Raw genomic sequence first — 22,755 nt, 5'->3', positions numbered from 1 at the left:
AAAAAATGAATGCAGTTGAATAATTAGCTTTGAAATAATAAAAGTCAACCCAATTTCTACATAAATAGAATGCTGTTATTTTGAAGGAAAGTAATTTTGTTGCTGTTTATCACTAGCATACAGTTATCAGTTGCACAAGACAGATGACGATTGTACGATATTTGAGATCAATTTGAACTAAAACTTGGGGGGGGGCGGGGGGGGGGGTCCAAAAGGGGTCCGCGAATACAAAAAGGTTGAGAACCACTGCTCAAGTTCGTAGTAAAAATATTACGGCAAATCAGAAACCGCTGAAAATGTAAAGCTTTTTAGAACTGGCGTTTAATATTGCAAAATACAAACAAAAAGCCTCGATACCATTTAAAAACATATCTGCCTCATATTCAAGTATGGTATTTGGTATTTGTTCACCAGTGTAAATGTATGGGTCGAAAAGAGCTTCTGATTGGACGATGATAGAGAATCACTGTATTCAAGTTCACCGAAAAACTCACTCATTGTGTATTACAACAACCCAGGTTTCATGATAGATGATTTCAATACCAATATTTGATCTGTTGCTATTGTATGCTTACCGTGATGTCACTAACGAAAGCTGAAATTTGATTAATTTATGAAAATGAGAAAAATTAATACGGAAAAATCTGACGTGACCGAGAAATTATTAGCACAGAATCGGAGTCAGCAACCATAAATTAGCCTAAATCAATCATTAAAATTTTTGACGCTATTTTTTTTTCAAAATTCGTAAATCAGTGTTATCTTCGTCTCGGTCGATTTTTGCCCCCTTAACTTATGATAAATACCTCTTAATAAAGTTATGTTTCATTTTTTTGCTGTTCGATTGTTAGTTTGCTTTACTGAGAGTGATATTCCAAGTTGTGGTGTTGTATTCTGTTACGAAGGTGTCGTGTTTTAGTTTATAATTGTATTTTAATGTCAGGCAAAATAGTGCTTTACCCCCTGGCACGTTTTTGGTCATAACTTTTTTTCCCCAAGGTAAAAAAAATGACAAAACCCATCATTGAAAAGCTGATAAAATTATCTTTCCAACGGTATATAATACGTCTTTATAAGAATTTTTTCTAGGTTGAGCGCAAATTCTACAGGACTGTGTGGTGTATTTCGCTCTTCGTGTTGTGTGATTGCGGGTCAAGCTCACAGCAGAGAGTCACTAATAGATATTCACAAACGGAAAGTTGGATATTTCGAGCAAACTTTTGAGATTGTCAAGGTGCATGCTCGTTTAGTGTTGATCGTTTATGCTGCCAGCACCATGCATATGAAGTGCCCCGCAGTTGAAATGCAATAAATTTGAACCAAAGATGTTATAATGACGTGAAAATTGTAATATATGAAAAAGGTTCACAGTGCAGAACCTATCAAGGTTCTGTTGTGAACGCGAACCTCAAAATTACCGAGGTTCACACACAGAACGCGAACGTGAACCTCACGTTCACACCATCCCTAATATTTACTACTTTGGCGGACAGTCCTGTTTTCGAAGCAGTTGGGCGACAATACGCGCCAACAGAAGGAGACAAGCTAGACGACTAAATATCTCTAGATTAGTTTTGACATATGGATTCCGCGCGTGGTCACTGGAAATTAGCAGTTTATATCGCAGCGTTTAGAATATACATGAAATGTCCGCCAACTGCAGTCGCCCTAATTTTTTGACAATTTTTGCAATACCTAATAGACCACTTCAGCGGACATTGGACACTTAGGGAGACATTTCGCCATTTTGAGTAATCATGACCATATTCGTTACCGATCCAAGATGGGCATTATCGTCGTATTATATGTCAAGGGTTGGGAATCAGTTTCGTCAAAGGAGTAATACCAGCCCCTACATATTCAATTGTACCTCCCAAGAAGTCATACACCAATGGGAATCAATTTTGACGTCACTCTTTGAAATTCACGACGTCATCGTTGAACGATATCGATGATCACTATATAGAATTCGTTGTCTGCGCCATATCTTTTCGTTTAAAAGCGGTTGTTAAAATACGGAACATTTGTCTTTATAGGAAGCTACAATTGTCAACCCTGCAGATTAGATCACCAGTTCTCTACGGCTAGCAGGGTTGTAATGACTCGAGTCACGATTTTTTTGTGACTCGACTTGACTCGAGTCATTTTCTTGAAATGGGAAAATGACTCGACTCGACTCGAGTCAATATTTGGATTGACTCGACTTGTACTCGAGTCATTACGCATGACTCGACTCAAGTCATTGACTCGGCTTATTTTATGTGACTTGAAGGTGAAGAAAGTTGCGAATCACAATGGTTAGATCAACGAATTCTGTTGACATCGCTATTTGTCACCATTGCTTTCGTTGCACTCGTCTGATATCAGATATGCGCCGCCGTAAAATCAAAAGACAATGGTACATAGTAGCAAAGAGCAATGCATTGTAAAAAATCATCCAGTGATGAAAAGGTAATAGATCCTCCGCCTTCAAAGTAATCAAGACATTTCAATTATACAAGCAAACGATCGAAGCAAAGTCCAATTAGAGCCAAAGAAATGACTCAGATGGTCAAGTAGCCTACTTGGAAGAGACTGATAAGCTCATGTGTAGATATGAAGGCGATGATTCTTTGCATTTTTGGCCGACTAGAATGGATGAGTATCTAATGCTCTTCAGTGTGGTTCAAAATTGCTTTTCAATTCCTGCATCTAATGCGCCAGAGAAACGTGTATCCAGTGGATGTGGATTATTCTAAGGCCATGCCGCCTCAACATATATGAGAATCTCCTTTCCACTTTAGTATTTTTCAAGTGTAACTCATTGATTTGATCTGCTGTCTGTGAAAACACACAATACCCTCCGTCCGTTTGACGTTTTGTTTGGTATGTGCATTGTGCACGTGATAATAATGAATGGCTAATGTTGTGTGATATTTGTAAAATAGGGCCGATCAAAAAAACCTTCTTTTTTATTCTACTGGGTGGCTACTTGATAAAATTGCTACGTTGCATAAAAAAAACACTGAATCTGGCCTAATTTGAAAAAGTGGAATCAATGCAATGAGAGGAGAAAATTTTGGATTTGAAAATACATGGAGTATTTTTAGTGAGAAATGATTTCATATAATATAATTACATACTAGCAGTAAGTCGACTATTTTTTCATATCAAAAATATTCCACTCTAATAATTCCGCTTCTTCTAGTGGGAATTGAGCCAAATTTTCTATGAATCATATTCTTACACAATCTAACAATATCATGAGGTAGCCGGTATATTTCGAAAGTCTCTATTTGTAATTAATCCAAAATATTTTCTCTTAGCATTGCTTTCTACTGGTTGGAATTAAGCCAAATTAAAGTTCTTTTAGATAATCTAACAATTTTAAGAAGTAGCCTCTTTTTTGAGATTCTGTCCTCATTTTTGAGAATTTTTTTGGTAAATGTAGGGCAAATTAGACTAAGACAACAGTAAATCAGCACTAAAGTAACGCTTCGGCGACTATTTCGGCAGCTCAGCAGGAAAGTTGACCTTTTTTCTGCTGGTCAACCACCTGATATGATGTGAAAGCAAAACTGTACCTCTACATAAGCATATAAGCAAACATATCCGTTGATTCTTTACCAGCTTGTATCTAGCTAGACGTGAATTCGTAGGTCCTCTATCAGATAGTATGTAGACGTGTGAATTCGTTAAGTCTCTATAAGCTATTTGTGAGCGGTCGTCGATGTGCTCGTAATAAAAACTGAATGCTTTTATTTGTGATATATCAGACTGACAAGACAGATATTTGATTTAAAGTTCTAAGATTAGTAACGTTATCGTATTGGCGGCCTGTCTCGCCTATCTGTACCATCGGTATATGAGGCCAGGAACTGTCTGGTATCTGCCTAACTAAATAAACTTGTGCCAAGACTATGACAGGGACAAAATAAGCATGTTTGACAAGCAAGGAATTCGATATCACCTAAGCAGGATTGAAAACATAAGTTGAACATGACTTCAATACTGTGACTTGGACTCGACTCGAGTCATAACACTGTGACTCGGACTTGACCCGTAAAACGGTGACTTGGACTCGGACTCGAGTCGGTGATGAATTGAAAATGACTCGACTCGACTCGAGTCAAAACCACAAAAGTCAGATTGACTCGTGACTCGGAACCATGTGACTTGGTTACAACCCTGACGGCTAGTATGCAAATAACTACGACATTCAATGGCTACCTTGCTGCGATAGCAGATCTCAGTAACAATAAAATAATAAATATATTCGTTTATTATAATCGGCCCTAATATTCATCGGAAGCTTATCTTGTTTCATGGACTTGGAGAGGATTAGCAGGTATAAGGCAATTTTTGGCTTAACGTAAGGCACACTTTTTGATCCATTATTACAAGTGCTGCAAGGCAGAAACCTTCGAACAAAGACCACTTTAACATGTCTCTACCTCATATCTCAGACTCTCGTCATGTTAAAGCCGCTTCAAATTGTAAGGAGTTAGTTGTTTACCATACAAACTTCGCCACGAATTCATGTTTTCTCCTTAAAAACCCCACAACAGATTACAGAGAGTCTTGATTCGTGATAATCGTGGCACTTGATAATTGCTAACTTAAATTTGTTTAAAAGCCATACGTCAACTTGTTCACTGTTCAGTACAGGGGTGTTCAAAAAAAACTTTTTTCTCAAATTTCATCGACTTAATTGTCAAATCGTCAGGTTACCTAAAAACGTTGTACACCATTCCAGCCAGTAGAAGCCGAGGTCAGTCAAATTGAAATTTCGGCAATTTTAGAAATAATAGTATTTACGGTGACCAATTTCGTCACACGGTGACGACTAAAAATTGGGTTTCATGTATGCCTGAAGAGGCAGGGATGTTTTTCCATTTGTTTTGATCTGGACCTATGGTGTGGAGTTTGGATGAAGACTCGCCAATATACGAAAAAAAGATATGTTACGGATTATCTGGAAATTAGTCCACTTCATTAAAATAACTCCGTTAAAAGGGTGGTGAAATAATTTTTTGAAATTAAGGACGACGAAAATGAAATGAACTGACAAGCAGGTAAAATACGGGTAAATATATTTCTTAAGTGATAGTAACATAGTATTTTTTATCCGATCAATTTAGATTTCATGAAATCCATCCCAGTTATGCAGGGCACACCGATGTCTCTCTGCCTTGATTCGAAGTTTTTACTGATTGCAAAGTCACCATTCCCAAAATCTCATCCACAGAGACATCAATTGCATTCCTCAGCAACTCGGCGTTCGAATATTTCTCTGCTACTTGACATTGACTGATCCAGGGCGTAAAATGATGCCGATTGCAATTGAATGATGCCAATGAATGGTATTTATGAGTTGAAAAAGCATTTATGGTACTTCACATAAGCGTTGATACGAGAGCTTTGTATGTGCTGGAAACTTTGCGAGCTTCAGGGAAACTATAAATGGTAACCCACTGAGCTTATAAAGCACATTAGATATTTTCTGGTCTTTCAATATCACCAGAACCCCCTTCTTGTCATAAAGTAATAAAAAACATTAGTGTTTTAACACGATATATGAATACAATTAGTTATTAGATGGTATACACCAAATGTGGAGGATGACATGAAGAAAGGACGATGATTTTTGATATGAATAAGATCTGTCACGATGCCCATTAGTCTTATAATCCGCCTGTAAGAGTACTATAGGAGTGCGGCTATCAACACGTAATTTAATTAGTATGTGTTGATGGCCGTTGACTTGCAAATTGAATTTGCGAATTGACCAATGTACTCCTGAAATGCTTCGCGAACGTAAATCGGGAAATGCACCAATGCCGCCCAAATCGCTGTTTTAATCAACAAACAATTGTCACGATGCGAGTTGGTCAACGCGAAGCAAGAAACCGCAATAGACAATTACTGATTGGCAGTGCGATTTCGCGCTTGTAATCATCATTACTGTCTGCTTGAAATATTCGAGAGTTGTCGTGTGTTACTTGCAAGGCCAGTGCGTAATGTATTTCGTAAGCATACGATGGTCGTGAATTTCAGTGTGTAAAGTAGTCTATTTGAAAATTATCTCACCATCGTTTCAACGTGTCTATTTCAATGAAGTGGACTAATTTCCAGCTAATCTGTGTCATATCTTTCTTTCATTTATTAGCGATATCTTCATCCAAACTCCACCATAGGCCCTTGTCAATATCAAAACAAGTGAAAAAGACATTCCTGCCTGTTCAGACATAAATGAAACATGATTTTGGTGATGTCGGTGTGACGAATTTGGTCACCGTAAATACTATTATTTCAAAAATTACGGAAATTTCAATTTGATTGACCTGGGCTTCAACGCAGCGCGAAATCCAGCAAACTTAACCCAACATTCGCCCGTATTCAGAGACACGCCTGGATCTCCAATTCCATCTGGAGAGTAAAGGGTTAATGAGAGCATGGCGAGATATCGTAGTAGAATAATCCGCAACCGCAAGACAAGCCGGCTGCGGTTTCGAAGCCGACCGACGTCGACTCCAGAATTAGTACTAAGGTGTCAAAGGTTTATCTCGGCTCCTACGCACCACCTCATTCGCGTTATCGGTGATCTGATGTCGGCCATGTTCAGATATGTGCCTTTCGCAGATGAAACACATTTACTTTGCTTTACCGACTCGAAGTCATGAATCTTCACTAATCTATACTACAACAGTCAGAGTGGGTTGGCTTATCCAGCCACCCATCCAATCTTAGGGCGTACGTACAGGTACACCAGTCAAACCAGATTCGAAATAGCGAAGTCATGTAATATTGACCTTGATACCGACAGCTTTCCTTCAAGTGTAATTTCGTAACTAAAGCTATATTTGTCGCCAATACTACGTTGACTGCGCGTTTTTGTAAGGTATCATAAATGTTACGGGTAATAACCCTGCCCGATCAATTATAATTACAATTATCAACATGGCCAAAGCTCCAAACCCTGTATAAACTAATCCCAACCTATGTTCATTTAGAATTGCGAACCTCCTTGATTACCTTGGCGCTTGATGCGGTCATCATCATTTTAACCGAGGTATTGCATGCGACGTGATATGATTTAATAGGCTTCAGGCTCTAGGCTCCGCCTATGTCTGCAGGCCTGTGCTTCAAATCCCGCACTGATCATAAATGTCATAAAAAAATAATTCCGGATTCCAGCCATTCATTTATTAAATTGTCAAGTTACTCTAAAAAACACTGCACACCAAATTTGGTTCAATTCTAACAAGCATAGGGCTGTATAGATCAAATAAGAATTTTCAATTTATTAGGTAAAATTTAAAAAAAAATCAAATTTTTCTGCCAACCCCATGAAATTGTTGAGCTGTCTTCAAAGACGATGCAAAACAAATTTGACTCAATTCCGACCAGTAGAAGCGGAATTATGTGAGTTTTTCGATTATAATCCTCTAATTATCCTTGATCGGCTAATTATCCGAGAATTTCACGTTTTTCATAGGCGGGCTATCCGAGGTTCCGTCTCGGTCGTTCACGCCACTGAGCGATACGAGGTACCGCTGCGTTCGTCTTCGGGCCCCGCGTAGACCGATACCCGATACGATCGTATCGGACTTTCAGCCGACTCGGGATCGGCCTTCAAAAAACAGTGTATAGCGCATTTTTCACAGTTTTTTAATCACAGATATCTCGCCAACCGAATATCGTAACCGGATAAATTTGGTACCAGCAGACGCGTAATTTGAATACAATTCCAACGATGCCCGGGAAATGGGGCTGGGACGCGTAAAAAAAAATTACTACCAAAACTCCGTGATGGTACGCCGATACGAGTCACGTGTATGGTTTTTTGATCGGTCGATATCAGAACAGAGATTGAAATACCGATCGACAACCGCTGGTCTTAGGGCTTCGACAGAGTTATCCCCGTTTCCGTCTGGTCGAACTGAACGCGATGATATCCGATTCGACGGCGTGGGACCTGGGGTTGGCCCGGTATTGGCGTTCGAAAAGTCGGTTTTTGTCTCCAAAAGGCTACCGAATTCGCAGAATCTACAGATCGATCAGTAGCTTAGGATTAGCCTACTTTTATCACAAAAAATTTAACATGCCGCCTTTCTTACAGAGATAGGCGCAATTCACATTGTTGAATTACGTCGATGACTTTAGTATTGTATACGTACGTGCGACCAATTGCGTGCCATCAACGGGTAAGGTCTCATGTCCGCTGTCACCGAGTGATTGAAAGATTAGTTTCATCGTATTAGCACTTTAGCAGGTTATTGTAAATGGACGTTACTTTGGAAGATGTACTAGCAGATGATGTAGAATGATGCAGATGATGCTATTAGCAGCTCATGGCCCCCAAGTTTCATGACAAGTATATTAGCATGAATCCTATAAACACGAATCTTATAAGAAAAGTTTAAGATGCAAACATGCGTGATGGAGTTACTTCCCAATCAGTATTTTCATCGAACGATTCGTTCTGCGTATTGAAGAGTATTCTACAAAACTGCTGAATTCTGCGTACCATAGCGTGTAAATTTGGATCGCCACGCCGACTCAATTTCCATGACAAAAAGTGAGTATTGAGTATAGAATGCATTTCTCTTTTGTTATAAGTGTTATATTTCACGCTAACTTTATATTTCACGTTAACTTTATATTGTTTCCCGATTAATTTCAAATAATTCAACTAAATACTTTCTAAATATTGATAAATCGTATTTAAACGCTGTTTGAGAGAGCATATAGCTACGATAACATCTGCATTCTGCATTTTCGTTTTATTGATTCTTTTTAAAATCCAGTGTGTGGCCTATGATAAAGCTCAATCTTGATGAAGCAACCTATCATGCTGCATTTTTGTTTTGAAATTTACTGGAGGTGTGTATCATCTCCAAACGTGTGTGTACTGTGCATGTAGTTACCAATTTGGCACTACATCGCGGCATTGTTTTTCAGCCACTACAAACAATCGAGACGTCAAGATAGCTGGGAACTCACTCCAATGAATTTGCCGTCGAGCTGTTCAATGCGTGACCGATAAGTGCATGCGGACTGCCACTCCCGAGTCTGCCATAATGAGCAACGATGATGACGTTATACGCTCTGATCTCTTCAACATCAGTCAGTCAATGTATGTAATGTTGCCCTTGCCTTGGCTTGAACTGACGGGGGTCGTAATTGATACCCGAATCTCACTGCTTCTTACCGTGTTTTATTATAAGGAAACTAAAATATCTGTACTCGTGGAAATTATTTATTAGTGCAACGTATATAATGTAGGATTGTGGGCTGTAAGCCTATACTGAGCGTTGTAGCCGACGCATTGTGCGAATTCGATCCTCTGGGTATTTAAAGCTGATACCATAATATGTTTGATAAGTGTTTGATTTGACGCTCTCCTGCCGCAGCATTGTGACGTTATGAAATGGCAAAACAAGTCAACTAATTTACTACTTGCACTTGGCTGCTTTTCAATCCTATGTTGCCACATTTCAGCCTGATCATCATTATTTGTTTATGTTAGCTTTTGCAGAGTCATTTTATCCGTGTATGTGATGACGAATAAACCAGCTCGATTTTTCGATCAACACTGAGGCATGGTATGAGCGGATGACATGAGGTACTTGGTTGAATTCAATGTTAAACGTACGCTTGATTGATATCACGCGTTTTCAACTCAGAAATGTGTCGTGTGTCTGGTGACGATGATAGGGTGATTACAATAATTTATGGAATTGCAACAAACTTACGAAGGTATGGAAAGCTGTTTGACATCACATGGTTCGTTAGACCTTGCGTATAATTCCAAAATTACGACGAGATATATTGTTATTTATCATGCTAGTTGGTGCTGTTCTCCTCTCTCTAGCAACGAAATTGTTGTGGATGTGGAGAGGGGATGATTACACCCGCGGCCATATTAGGTCACATTTTATATTCATCTGCTTTGACTACTGCGTTCTGAGCAATATATTATTCTTGTATAGGTAGAAGCCATAAATCCAGGGACTGTTACATAGCATCTCGCCTCACATTGATACAATTAAGAATCCCATATCTATTCGGTGATCGCCACTTTCACCGAATGTAGCACTTTTGACCTATGCAGTCTCCATTCAGATGCGACCACGTGGACCTGGTAAAATTTTTGTATAATTAATGATTGATTAGGTCAATAATATTGATAATTGCGTGTATATTGCTATAAATTTTGTATCCTCTCAGTCCGACTTCCTGTGCGGTATGTAATCATAAGATATCGATCTCGCCTATACGCAGGCTACTAAACTAAAAGAAGCGCACGATTCAAAATTGGTATTTCTTCACTGTTAAATAATAATTCGGGATGCGATGTCAGTTGCCCTGTGGGTTCCAGATTGCCACGACATGAATATTCGGTGCCAGCACTTTAGGCACCCGTACAAATACATTTTCATATCGAAGTATACGGTCAACCTAAAGGCAATCCTTTTCGACTAATGTTTTCTCGCTGACGATCTTTTTGGCACACTTCTATGAGACCCATGTTGGCCCAAACTTCATACGTCTTCTTACATCTTGGCGTGGTAATGGCCAACGCTTAGATGCCTACGTTCATAAATGATACGTATTTTTTGTGGAGGAAGGGTGCCTAATAATCAAAACATTTATCTACATGAAATCGCGTACAGTGCGAGCACAATTAAAAAGTTGCAAAAATTTTCAAATAAATAGCGTATAATTATTGTTCATTCACGAAATAATTTTTGGCACACTTAAGAAAAACCGTGCTTCGTAGTTTCATCATTCTCCTCTCTGTTCAATATGTCGCAATGCATCTTTTGTACCGCACTGTACATTGTCTGGCTTGAGCGGAAACGATAATTTGAGCTAAATTAGAAATAAAAGTCGGGTGTCCGCGGAGGCTCGCGACGGTCCAAAGGGGGTCCGCAAGGACATAAAAGGTTGAGAATAACTGACATAAGGTATATTCCTTATGCTCGCAACTGACAGAGCATCTTCAAGCGGCCTTGACACAAGCAAATTAACGACCTATCAGCTCAATATATTGGGTGCAAGAAATACTACAGAATATTTATCATGCTATAACCAATACATATATTTGATGAAGCTGTATTAAGGTAAAGCAGTAATTCTTTTTCACAATGTGTATCACGAGTGTTAAACAACAACATGTAACAATGATGTAGTGCCTTTTCGCCTTTGCTAAGAGCTAATAAGGGTCCAAATATTAGGAGTCGACATTAAAATCGTACTACCCGAGGCGTCTACCAAAATCGCAACTAGAACTTATGTCGAGTCATCACAATGGTGGTCAGCATTTTTTGTGTCGTCATTTTTTAACACAGTGTATAAATGCTTAAAATCCCTATACCGGAATGGTCTAAACTGAGTGAATCCTAAACAAAAACTATCATGTATATGCAAAGCGGTGTCATTTTATACACGCGAAAAGTGGAAGAAAATCCCCCCTATTGGTTGTCGACTTAATGCCACTTTTCAAAATACGGGGTTTATACAGGGGTCAAAATGTCGCCATTGTAACTCGAAATTCCTGCTACTTCATGGCTTGATTTCTTTTGTAAGGGACAAATGAGGGGACCAATGAGCGTGGTCCCAAACGGATTTGCTTAAGAGACGATAACAACTGAGGGAAAAATGTCGCCAAGAATCAGGGGGACACAAAATTGTCTCTCAATTTTTTTCGTCCCCCAATTGCTACAAAAATAAGTACGATTGTCGCCCAAAGTAGCCTAATAGGTAAATATATCATCAGCTGTTGATTTTACTGCTTCGTTGTGGAACCCCAATGTTTTATTTGACGAGTACAAAATATCAAATCTTTGTCCGGTGTCCGTACGTACTAGATAGGCCTACTGCTCGCAAAGCAGCAACGGTCAAACTGCGTTTAACTAAGCATAACTAAACATCAACACATAAGGTACTATTTTAAACTAGGCAGAGCGGAGACAAACTATACTGCTGCAAGGTAGTGGCGTGTGGAACGTGTTGATAACCTGATATAAAGCACGGCAGGTTTTCTAACAATCACACTAGTGTACGACGTACGTACATCGAACATCTATTTACTGTGGATACTTCTTATACGCAATGACGTGCAAAGCTAACTGCGGCTTCTGACGTAATAATGAGCAGTGGCGTTTGAAAATCAGACCCTTGTGCTATCACGAGTCTTGTATAATATCTCTTCCTTGTTCACAAATGTTCACTTGTTCAGTTTGTGTCATAGTCCTTGTACAAATAAAAAGTAATCGTTCTTTCACAGAGAAATCGATTAAATATGGGAAGTAGTCGATTACGATTACGATTACTTCGGATTTTTTTCGAATGTAATCGATTGCGATTACGATTACTTGAAAATGCTGTAATCGTCGTAATCGATTACGATTACTAATCGCGATTACCCCATGTCTGATTGAATATACACACTTTTGTTGACTGCGTAGGCTCGGGTAGGAGTTTGATTGATTGACTTCACCATGTCGTTTCGGCTCCTTCCTATCTTTTAATTTTATCGTAATCTTGTGTTATTTAATCTAATGAAGGTCCTAATGAACTAAAGTGAACTAATAAGTACAGTAGGCTACTTGTAGGTTTCTATGTATCCAATATCCATAATATATATAAATAGCTTGCTCTTTTGCCAAGTACAAATCTGTTTTTCGAGAGAGTTGCATCATTATCAGTGAAATCCACATGGCAACCAGGAGAAAGATCGTGTTATATAAGCCGGGGTTGTAGACTTGTAATTACTCGAGTCCGACTCATGTCGCGATTTTTTGCTGACCCCACTTGAGTCAATTTGTGCATTGGCTCGACTTGCACTCTATATAGTTATTGCGCATGACTCCACCAAGTCATGTGACTCGAGACTAGGACGGCGAAGACCGGTATTTTATTGTAACTTCGAAGAATATCAATGTTACTACAATATTGGTATTTCGTCTATATGAGTGACAGCTCTTGAAAATTAGCGACAGAAACTGTTAAGAGTGAAGAAAAGTACCATATTATGAATTATATATATGCGATATCACTCACTCGAGCAGAGTTGTAATAAGTGGGTTGAACATGACTTTGAACTCGAAACTTAACAATGACTCCGCGGTGAATTGAAAATGACTCGACTTGACTCGATTCAAAACTATAAAAGTAACACATTTACTTGTGACTATGAACCTTGGTTAGAATAGGGTTACCATATTTTTCTGGCGAAAATTTCGAACACTTTTAGCGCTTACTAGCGGATTTAGAAATGAGGTTTAACACATTGTCAGTTAATATGACGTCACACTAGACAAGCATTGCCAATCGACTGTGTACAGCAGTGGTTCCTAACCTTTTTCGACCCACGTACCATTTCGAGGTTTTATGCAGTGCTCGCGTACCACCGACAGAAGTTACTCGCGCCGAAGGTGGTCAAAAATCTCTCCGGCGTGTTGAGCTGCCGAAGGCAGCGAAACAGAAAATAAACCTTCCATTTTAAGGCGCAGTCATGACCGTAACAGCACTTCGTCAGCCCCCAAAACGTTGGTTTGATTGCAGGGGAGATAGTGTAGTGGTTACGATAAACGTTGGTTATGATTGCAGGGGAGATAGTGTAGTGGTTACGATAAGCGCCCAGCACGCTGGCGAACCGTGTTCGATTCCCGTCGGAGGTTTATCTGGGCTCCTCTTCCCCTGCCGTTGCCGTTCTTACGGCGACAAAAAAGCCCAGAAAAAGACCCGACGAAAGAAAGCACTCACAATGAATGGAAAAGAACTAGTAGAAAGGGCCGCAGCTTCAAAGAGATCAACATCGACAAAGAAAATAACATCGGGCACTCTAGGCCGAGGTGGATGTTAGAGTAAAGGATCGCAACTGATGCGTGTCGTTCTACATCCTCCTATCTGTTCATGCCATCGCATTGTGTCTTATCGCATGTACATTGTGTGTGACTTGTTCAGATAAAAATATAACCCAACCATGTTATGTTATGTTAGGTCTGGGGCCCCACATAGGGGGATAAACCCCCTCGGACCCCCTCAGGCCATACGCATTTTGTCGCTTCTTACCATGATCTACATTGGGTGTCCGTTTAGTGAGTAAGCTTGCGTTGCCTAAGCGCGGGAAGTGCGAAAAATTTATATAATTCATGATTGAATCCTTCAATATGATCGGGGATTGCATATATATTGCTATCAATTTGTATCCTCTCACTGCTCACGTAATCAGGTTTACCAGGAGTGCTGAGTGAGGTTTGTCGGACAAGGTAGGACCCCTTCAAATAATTGAACACCTTCGGGCGTACCCGTTGGTATAATGACCTCGTTACATGATGCTATTTCGTCCGCCTACCTGCTATGTCAAAAGCTATTGAAATTACCCAAACGTACTAAACTAAAAGACGTGAAGTATTTCAAATTGGTATTTCTTTACTGGTAAATAATGTTCCCTGAGGGATGACATTTGTCTTGTGGGTCTCAGATCGCCAGGACAGGAATATTCGGCGCTGTTGATCGTTCTGTCACACGTCTTCAAGTTGCATGTGTTGCAATGGCTTGGCTCATACATGGCTCATAAGTCTTGGTGCATCGTGGCGCGGTAACGGCCAACACCGAAGTGCCCAATTCTATAAATCGTGCGTCTTTCTGGTTGGAGGAAGCGTATCCAACGCAAGACATCTGGCATTAAATTGCGCGTAGCGCGAAAAAAATTGCAAAATTGCATAAATTTCCAAGAAAATACTCTATGTTAATTCTCGGAATAATTTTGGGCCCCCTTCGAGCTCGGGCCACCCCAATTAGTTGGGTTTGGGGTGCGGAAGTTACGGTCCTGGACACTGTATGTAATTTCTGTATTGTATCCATTTGGAATTCTTGTGGTCTAATATATTAAAACGTAATTTGGTTAGGTAAGAATCCAAATGCTTTACGACTAGATCACTTCCCTGTAGACCAGGGGTCACCAACACGCGGCCCGCGAAGTCATATTTTGCGGCCCGCGACGTGATTTGAGATCTTGGAAGAAAGCTAAGAAACATTTTGAAATGCTGAAATTGACGCACAATGGATCAAACACTGCCAAGACCAAGACGCTTAGAAAACGGCTTAGGGAAGTGGTTCAGACACTGGGGTGTGCTCCCCCATTGTGGGGGCGTAAAAGCATCTGAAGGAACGCGGAGCTGTGGCCAACTGAAAAATTTTTCGCGCTCCGCGCTATTTACCTCCAATTCATAGTTATAGAAGTTGCTCTGTGTATAATCAAGAATTCCTATTATAGAATTCTCTCATCAACATTCATAACCTTCCATGCCATCAAACTATCCGTTGGGATTGTTAGCATTATGGGTGCATTTTGTGATATGACGATAAGGGGGAGGGAGGAATTTTTCAGTATCATAAAGGGGGCATGTCTAAAAAGGTTTGAAAACCATTCTAGCTTAGGGCTTCACCACAAGATCAAGCCTTATGTGGAGATGGTCTTTCTGCTAGTAGGCCTACCGTATCTCGCTAGCCCCCTAAATCGTTTCCAGGTATCGTGCACAGCTCAGAGCTCAAAATAACATGAAATTGGTGACAGTGATCCTTTTTTGGATTTGTATTCGTTTAATTATAAAATATTACTTAATTCTTCTGTGGTCACTATACCACACCCATCGCCTATGTTAGGTAGCACAAGCGTTGTACTGACGAAGAGTTTTAAAACGTGGTTGCCCACTTTATATCGATTTTGAATTCATGCGGCCCGCGGCTGCTACGAAATTTGAAAAGTGGCCGGCGACCCGTTTTGAATTGGCGACCCCTGCTGTAGACCGTCATTGGTGGGATTGCACCTACCCACGACGACGGCGGCTTCAAAAACCGCAAAATCAAGCCCACCTGAACTAATAATTCCCTTCGGTCGAAAAAAAAACAGAATCTACTCGCGTACCACCTGGAATACCTTCGCGTACCACTAGTGGAACGCGTACCACAGGTTGGGAACCACTGGTGTACAGGAATGAAGTGGAGCATAGGTCATGAATTTGACCATCTGTAATGTGAGCTCTTGTGATTGCTACATGCTAGGGTCTGCAATCGATTTCTCCACTGGTCCGATGAAATCGTCTGGCGGGCCGTGTCTGGCCTGTCGGGATTGTGTTTGACAGCCCTGCTATACTGTTAGGTCGGTGCGGCTATCTGATTGTGCTTTTTTTTAATCAGGTCAGAAACAACATTTTTTCTGCCCCCTTCCCCCCAAAAAGCACTGGGCCCACCATAGGGTAATCGACGTAACTTCTTAGGCAAATACTATATGCATTTGGCTGTTAAACTATATGAATGAATTATGTAAGTATATTGATTCTTTCATTAGGCTACTATAATATGCACCAACAGGTAAATTCTGTCAGTATATTGATTCTTTCATTAGGCTACTATAATATAATAATAAAATTTTTCAGTTGGCCACAGCTCCGCGTTCCTTCAGATGCTTTTACGCCCCCACAATGGGGGAGCACACCCCAGTGTCTGAACCACTTCCCTAAGCACATCCGGTGATTTCCAACCTTTTATGGTTGCGACCTCATTTCAAACTTGAAAATGTTCTGGCGCCCAGCTACAAACTTGATAAGCTGATGCTGTCTGGCGAAACGAGAGAGTAGCTCACTAGAAAAAGAGCCAGACAGCATTGTTCAGCATTGTTGCGTCCCATTCCAATCTCCATAACAATGAAAAATCCGAGGCTGATTATGGGAGTTCCAGAGTCACAAGCGGAATAAAATTTATATTTTCGTAATCAGTGCAGAGTCAGCTTTCCAGTGTGCATGCCTCTTATTGACTTCGCCTAGGCTAAGGTGGGTGTCTGATGTTAATGGCTACTCCAAGTTGTTTCGACACCTTCCTACCTTTTCATTGTATCGCAGTCTTGTGATGTTTTGAAACGATGAACATATTAATAAACCTGATTGATTGATTGATTGATTGATTGCACACTGAATGAAAAGTAATGCAGAGAATATAAGACGCAAGCGACAAAATGAGGTGGCTTGTGGCGGAGGGCGAGGTCGATGTTAGGTCGTGGTCCGGTAATCCTGAAGACTGGCTAGTAATGATTTAGAAGAAATTGCTTGTATTTCGACTTGAATGTGGACATGCTCGACGATTGTCGGATAGCCGGCGAGATGCTGTTCCACAATTGGGGTCCGGCATACTTGATTGATGTCCTGTGGCGAACGGCGACAAAATTTTACGCCGTACCAAAGTTTTTTCATGTACTTTGGCACTCCTTCAGCGTTTTATTTCTTTTTACGGAATTTTAGGCATAAGACGTAGGCTTTCTTGGTGGAATTCCAAGTTTGAATCGGATTAGGATTAGGATTTGAAATTTCGGATTTGGATTGCATTTGAATATGAAAATTGCAAATCCGCTTATCTCTGCTACTTACGACAGGTAGGTACTGGGTATTGGCGGTGGTAACGGTGATCAGATACTTCATACTTATACTTGAGGAACTAACGGTCGAAGAATTTAGTGGGAAGGTTACTTGGGCAGTCGCATAGCGATGGCTGTTTGTGTAGCTGTCATAGCAAAGGAGAACTACCCACTCTTGATAAAATGCCGCAACGAAGAAGGAAATGACCTAAAGTTCCATTACATCGTCCATACATCTCTGGACGTCGTCGATGAAAAGATATCACACGTCAGTAAAGGCTCTGGGACAGCTACGGACATTCGCGAATTTTATCTTGGTTTGCTGTATCCCACAGAAGATTACAAAGTTTATGGCTACGTAACCAACACGAAAATTAAGTTCGTAATTGTGGTAGATCCCTCAAATACGCAGAAAAGAGACAATGAGATACGAAGCATGTTTAGAAAACTCCACAATGCTTACACTGAAGTGGTTTGTAACCCATTTTATGTACCTGGAGAAACTATCAAATCAAAAATGTTTGATTCGGTTATATCATCAATGCTGGCAAATTAGTGTTCAAGTTTAAATCTGAAATCGAATCATAAGCTTTCCAGCGTTTGCATACAAAATAATTATTTTAATTGTGTATGCTATTTAACATGCAGGTTATAATCGCAAAATTCTAATATAGTGATTATGCTTTTTGTACCATCGGCTTGGAAAATTTGTTGAAATCACATTATGAATGGGCATTTGATGAGAATAATCCGTACTGCGACCTTATGGAAGTCATGCAACAAAAATACATTACCTTTCTCAAACTTCAGTAAACGAATGCCATGCATCACGCACTTCACACCAACACAGAGACTACAGTTGGTAAATGACAAGCGCCGAAGTGAAGAAGGCACCAGGTCAAGGTTATGGATCCCACTGTTATCACCAATAATCGCTTCTAGTGTATATAATATTAGCAGCAGTGAAGACGAAAAGCAACATCTTAAGAATTCGTTGCTAAAAAACTGTGCTGATGGCGATATATATCAAGTCAAGAGAATCATCAACAAACTTGATCCGAAGATGATTGAAGAAATTGTCAACAGCAGGCATGAATATGGTTGGACTCCACTGATGGCTGCTGCAGTAAATGGAAATGTGGAGATCGTATCGGTATTGCTGAAGGTGGGGGCGAATCCAAATATTGCTGACAAATTCACAACTTCCAGACACATTTCACGCGTTCTCCGCGTGCATGAACTGGAGGTTCGTCAAGAGCGTGAAACAAAATTTAATCATCGTTTAAATCCATATTCCAACTTTCTCGGTTTCACACCGTTACATTACGCAGCAATTTCTGATAATGCAAATTGTGTTAAAGTTCTTATTGATAGCGGAGCTGATCCTTTGGTAAGAAATCATCTCGGACATCGAGCAAGTGCATACGTCGGCCAAGATAATGATGCGCTTTACGATTTTCTTATCAAATGCGAAGAAGAGCAAGATAAAAGAAACAAAGAAGAGATGATACAAGAACGACTCAAATTCCCATTGGAGAAGAGATTGAAAGAGTTTATTGTGGGTCAAGAGGGTCCAATAGCGACTGTGTCTTCGTGCATAAGGCGTAAGCAAAATGGTTGGTATGATGAAAACCACCCGTTAGTCTTTCTCTTCCTTGGGTCATCGGGAGTAGGAAAAACTGAACTAGCAAAGCAGGTTGCTCATTATTTACACAAGGGAGATAAGAAAGCTTTTATAAGACTTGATATGTCCGAATATCAAGAAAAGCATGAAGTCGCGAAGTTGATTGGCGCCCCTCCTGGATATATTGGGCATGATGAAGGTGGACAGCTCACTAAAAAGCTACGTGAGAAGCCGGACGCTGTAGTGCTTTTTGATGAAGTCGACAAAGCTCATCCTGATGTTCTCACGGTTTTACTGCAGTTATTTGATGAAGGACGCCTTACCGACGGCAGAGGCAAAACTATCGAATGCAAAGACGCGATATTTGTTATGACCTCGAATCTAGCATCTGATGAAATAGCACGTTACGGAGCTCAGTTACGAAGCGAGGCAAGTTCGCGAAGGAAAGATGAACTCGACTGTCGGGATAAAGTTGCCGTGGAAGTTTCCACAGATATATCACGTGATGCAAATGTGTCGCGTACTTTCAAGGAAAACGTCGTGCAACCGATATTGAAGAAACACTTCGGAAGGGATGAATTTTTAGGCAGAATAAATGAATTTGTGTATTTTCTCCCCTTTTCCGATGACGAGCTCATGCAGCTTGTGGAGAGAGAGTTGGATATGTGGAAGGGTATCGCTAGTAAAAAGCATAAAGTATCTATTTCATGGCAGAGACCGTCCATACCCACTATCCTTGCGGATGGCTACAATATATATTATGGTGCCCGGTCTGTGAAATATGAAGTTGATCGCAGGGTTGTAAGTCTTTTGGCAAGTGCGCATGAAAGAGGCTTGCTGAAGGATGGCTCGGAGGTATTTGTGTCTACTCCGTTATCTGCTGATGAATTAGCGAGAATTGATAATCTGTGTAGTGCACCGATCCAGCTTGACATTCGAGCTGTTGGGACTGGAAAGTCTATATCTGTGAGTGAGAAGGATGTTTGGAATTGGCATCATAAGACTTCGTCAGAGTGATGGACTTATACAATATACATTGCGTTGTGTGATTCCTTGGTTTTTGTGGTTTACCCTGCATGTGTGGCATTTATTAAAAGAGTGCGTTGTGGTGAAAGTTCTTCTAGTCGTTTCGAATAGATTGTGGTGTGTTTACATTGCAGAGCTGCTGATTATTCGCTTTTATTTATGTGCATTAAAACTTGTCTTCTTTACAGCAATACCTAATTAGGCACAGGCCGCGATATGTAGCATGCAGCAGGATACTTATTATCTCTATGGCTGAAAGTGAAGACAGTAGCAAGATGTCATTGCCAAACATTACTCCAGAAATCGAGTGGTCAACTCGTGAAAAGCTTGCTATTGCCTCGTATGTGCAACGTAGTGGGGAACAGCATTGGTCGGGGGCTGGGCGGCTATTGAGACCCTTGGGAGAGGTGGACCGACCGTCGGAATGGTTCAGCCCCAAGTTCTGCGCGCAACAGTACACGGCATTGTTGGAACAAGCCTCTGCGCCTAGACGGAAGAGATCGGAACGTACCGAATCTTCGGAGGTGGCCCCTCTCAATCTGCCGCCTGAGGAAGCAATCTTGAATCGTTTGACCAAAGAGAGGATTGAAGAGCTGAAAAAGCATGTCCGAAATGAAAGGATGGAATATCGCAAATTGAAACGCGAAATAGAAATGATTGAAAACGGAGAATTAGATGACAAGTTGGACGAACTCTTGCAAGATATCGATAGGTTCGAAGCATCAGAAGCAGACACAATGACAGCAGTGGAAGAACCACCGTCTACTGAATCGTCTTCAATTCCAACCATGCAAGAACTGCCAGAGCCTGCTGCCGCTGAGGCTTCCGATGTTATGGAGATCGAAAACCAAGACACCGTAACTGATATTTCCGTGTCACAAACCCAAAATAATGAGCAGACGAGTCAAGATAACACACCGTCAGATTGCAAAGAAGACCCGCCTTTAAAGACCGAATCTGCGGACGATGATGTCAGCGATGAAAAGCACCCGTTGCCGGTTTTGGAAAAAATAGCACAGGAGGAAAGTCCTCCAATTCCAGACGATCAACATCTTGAAATATCGCCTGAAAGGACATCCCCAGACCTGACGCCAGAGGCAAAGGAGGAAGTCAAAGATCCAGAGTCTGAAATTGTGGAAGTAGAAAAGAACTTGCCGGAGCCTGATAATGTGCCGGTTGAGGAAAATATCAAAGAAAAAGCGGATAATGTTGAACCCGAGACAGTGGAAGAAATGCCATGCAAATCCGAAACGGAAAATGTAATGGAGGTGGAACCAAGTGTAGATATTCCTCCCCCGAAGAAAACTGATTCTGAACCAGTTGAAGTAACCGATGTCACTGTGTCGGAAACGTCCAACGCTGAAAGCAAGACTTCTGAAACCGTCGCAGAAGAGGAAGAGCCGAAGAACCCTCCGAGCGCGCCGGTCACGCCGGGACATTCCGGACATTTCGCCTACGACAGCCACTTCCCCAGCAGCCCCGCCTTATCCCACAGCAGCGACTTGGATCCGGAAAGCAGCGCGAGCAGCAAGGCTTGGAAGAAATCCATAATGATTCTGTACAAGCAAGTGGCCAGTCATCGTTACGCGAGCCTGTTTTTGCAACCGGTCACAGACGAAATCGCGCCAAACTATTCCTCCACTGTGTACAGGAGCATCGACCTTCTCACGATCAAGCGGCACATCGAGAGCGGTGTCATCAGAACCACCGCGGAGTTCCGCCGGGACATAATGCTGATGTTTCAAAACGCTCTCATGTACAACAACGCCGAGCACGACGTCTACAAGTGGACTCTGGAAATGCAGAAAGAGTTTTTAGATCAGATCGCGCAATTTATAGCGACTCAAATGATGGTCGAGACAGCGCAGCCGCCCGAGAATAAAAGCTTGAGGAGAAGTACAATGCGGCGTTCCGTTCTGCTGGAGAAATCCAGTCAGAACACGCGTTCCCGGCGCTCGGCTGTTTCCGACACCGACTCTAAATCGAGTCATTGATAATGTTGCTCACTGCCAGATGTGTTCTGTGTTGTCTTCGCCTAATGAATTGAAGTATAGCGTATCCTTGTGATATGCGCGGCAAGACCAACATCTTTACATTGTGTCTCGTGTAAACCAACCGCCACTGCCACTGATGATTAGTGAGGTATCACTACTACGCGCATTACCGTTTCCCTTCGTGACTGATCAGCATCTCACATTGAACATTCTGATTCGATTGTGTTACTCGGGGCTGCTTTAGACAAGTTCTCATATCACCTCGATCTTTGTTCTATATATTCCGGTCACTTGCATATTCTCAACACTGACATCACTTCACTTGAAGGATTTTGTCACGACACAAGGATCAGTAAACTTTTGATGTATTTTCTCTTCACTTTTACATTTATTACTGCTTTTTCTGGCTTCTCAAATGTCCATGAGTCCTATATGCGAGTAATTATGGTGTACCACTCTCAAGTAAAATTTCAGTACACTCGTCACACCAGTTTCACTTCGGGTATTACCCAGACGGAATTAAGGAGTCCTATGTCCCACACCAATTACATTCTCTAGCTTGTCTGAGTGATTGTTCAATGTCCAACGTAGGATTTTTGATCGGAAAATGTGCGTCATATTTCAAACTTTATGTGATACTTAACAACGTTTTATTGCTGCACGATTTCATCCCGTTCTTAATAAATTGTGCTTCTTTTTCAGCCTTG

At 41.0% G+C, this 22,755-nt stretch overlaps 2 protein-coding genes and 2 long non-coding RNA genes across 4 annotated transcripts in view; 2 read left to right on the top strand and 2 right to left on the bottom strand.

The window, feature by feature from the left end:
• The window catches only part of LOC145449982 (uncharacterized), a 337,566-nt gene that overhangs the window by 57,392 nt on the left and 257,419 nt on the right, over nucleotides 1-22,755 (bottom strand). The window lies entirely within an intron of this gene.
• The window catches only part of LOC145451021 (uncharacterized), an 89,306-nt gene that overhangs the window by 42,520 nt on the left and 24,031 nt on the right, over nucleotides 1-22,755 (bottom strand). The window lies entirely within an intron of this gene.
• On the top strand, nucleotides 17,427-20,245 carry LOC145451199 (mitochondrial disaggregase-like). Its single transcript, XM_080329689.1, has one exon. The coding sequence runs from the start codon at nucleotides 18,129-18,131 to the stop codon at nucleotides 20,043-20,045; it is 1,917 nt and encodes a 638-aa protein (XP_080185815.1). The 5' UTR covers nucleotides 17,427-18,128; the 3' UTR covers nucleotides 20,046-20,245.
• Nucleotides 20,303-22,750, top strand: LOC145451200 (uncharacterized). The gene has a single exon (XM_080329690.1). The coding sequence runs from the start codon at nucleotides 20,303-20,305 to the stop codon at nucleotides 22,046-22,048; it is 1,746 nt and encodes a 581-aa protein (XP_080185816.1). The 3' UTR covers nucleotides 22,049-22,750.

The sequence above is a fragment of the Botryllus schlosseri genome, chromosome 11 (assembly GCF_051294905.1).
Source record: "Botryllus schlosseri isolate E-star chromosome 11, Bs_hap1, whole genome shotgun sequence".
Lineage (NCBI taxonomy): Eukaryota > Metazoa > Chordata > Ascidiacea > Stolidobranchia > Styelidae > Botryllus > Botryllus schlosseri.
Note: the sequence above shows the minus strand (reverse complement) of the source record. Positions and strands in the feature narration are given on the sequence as shown.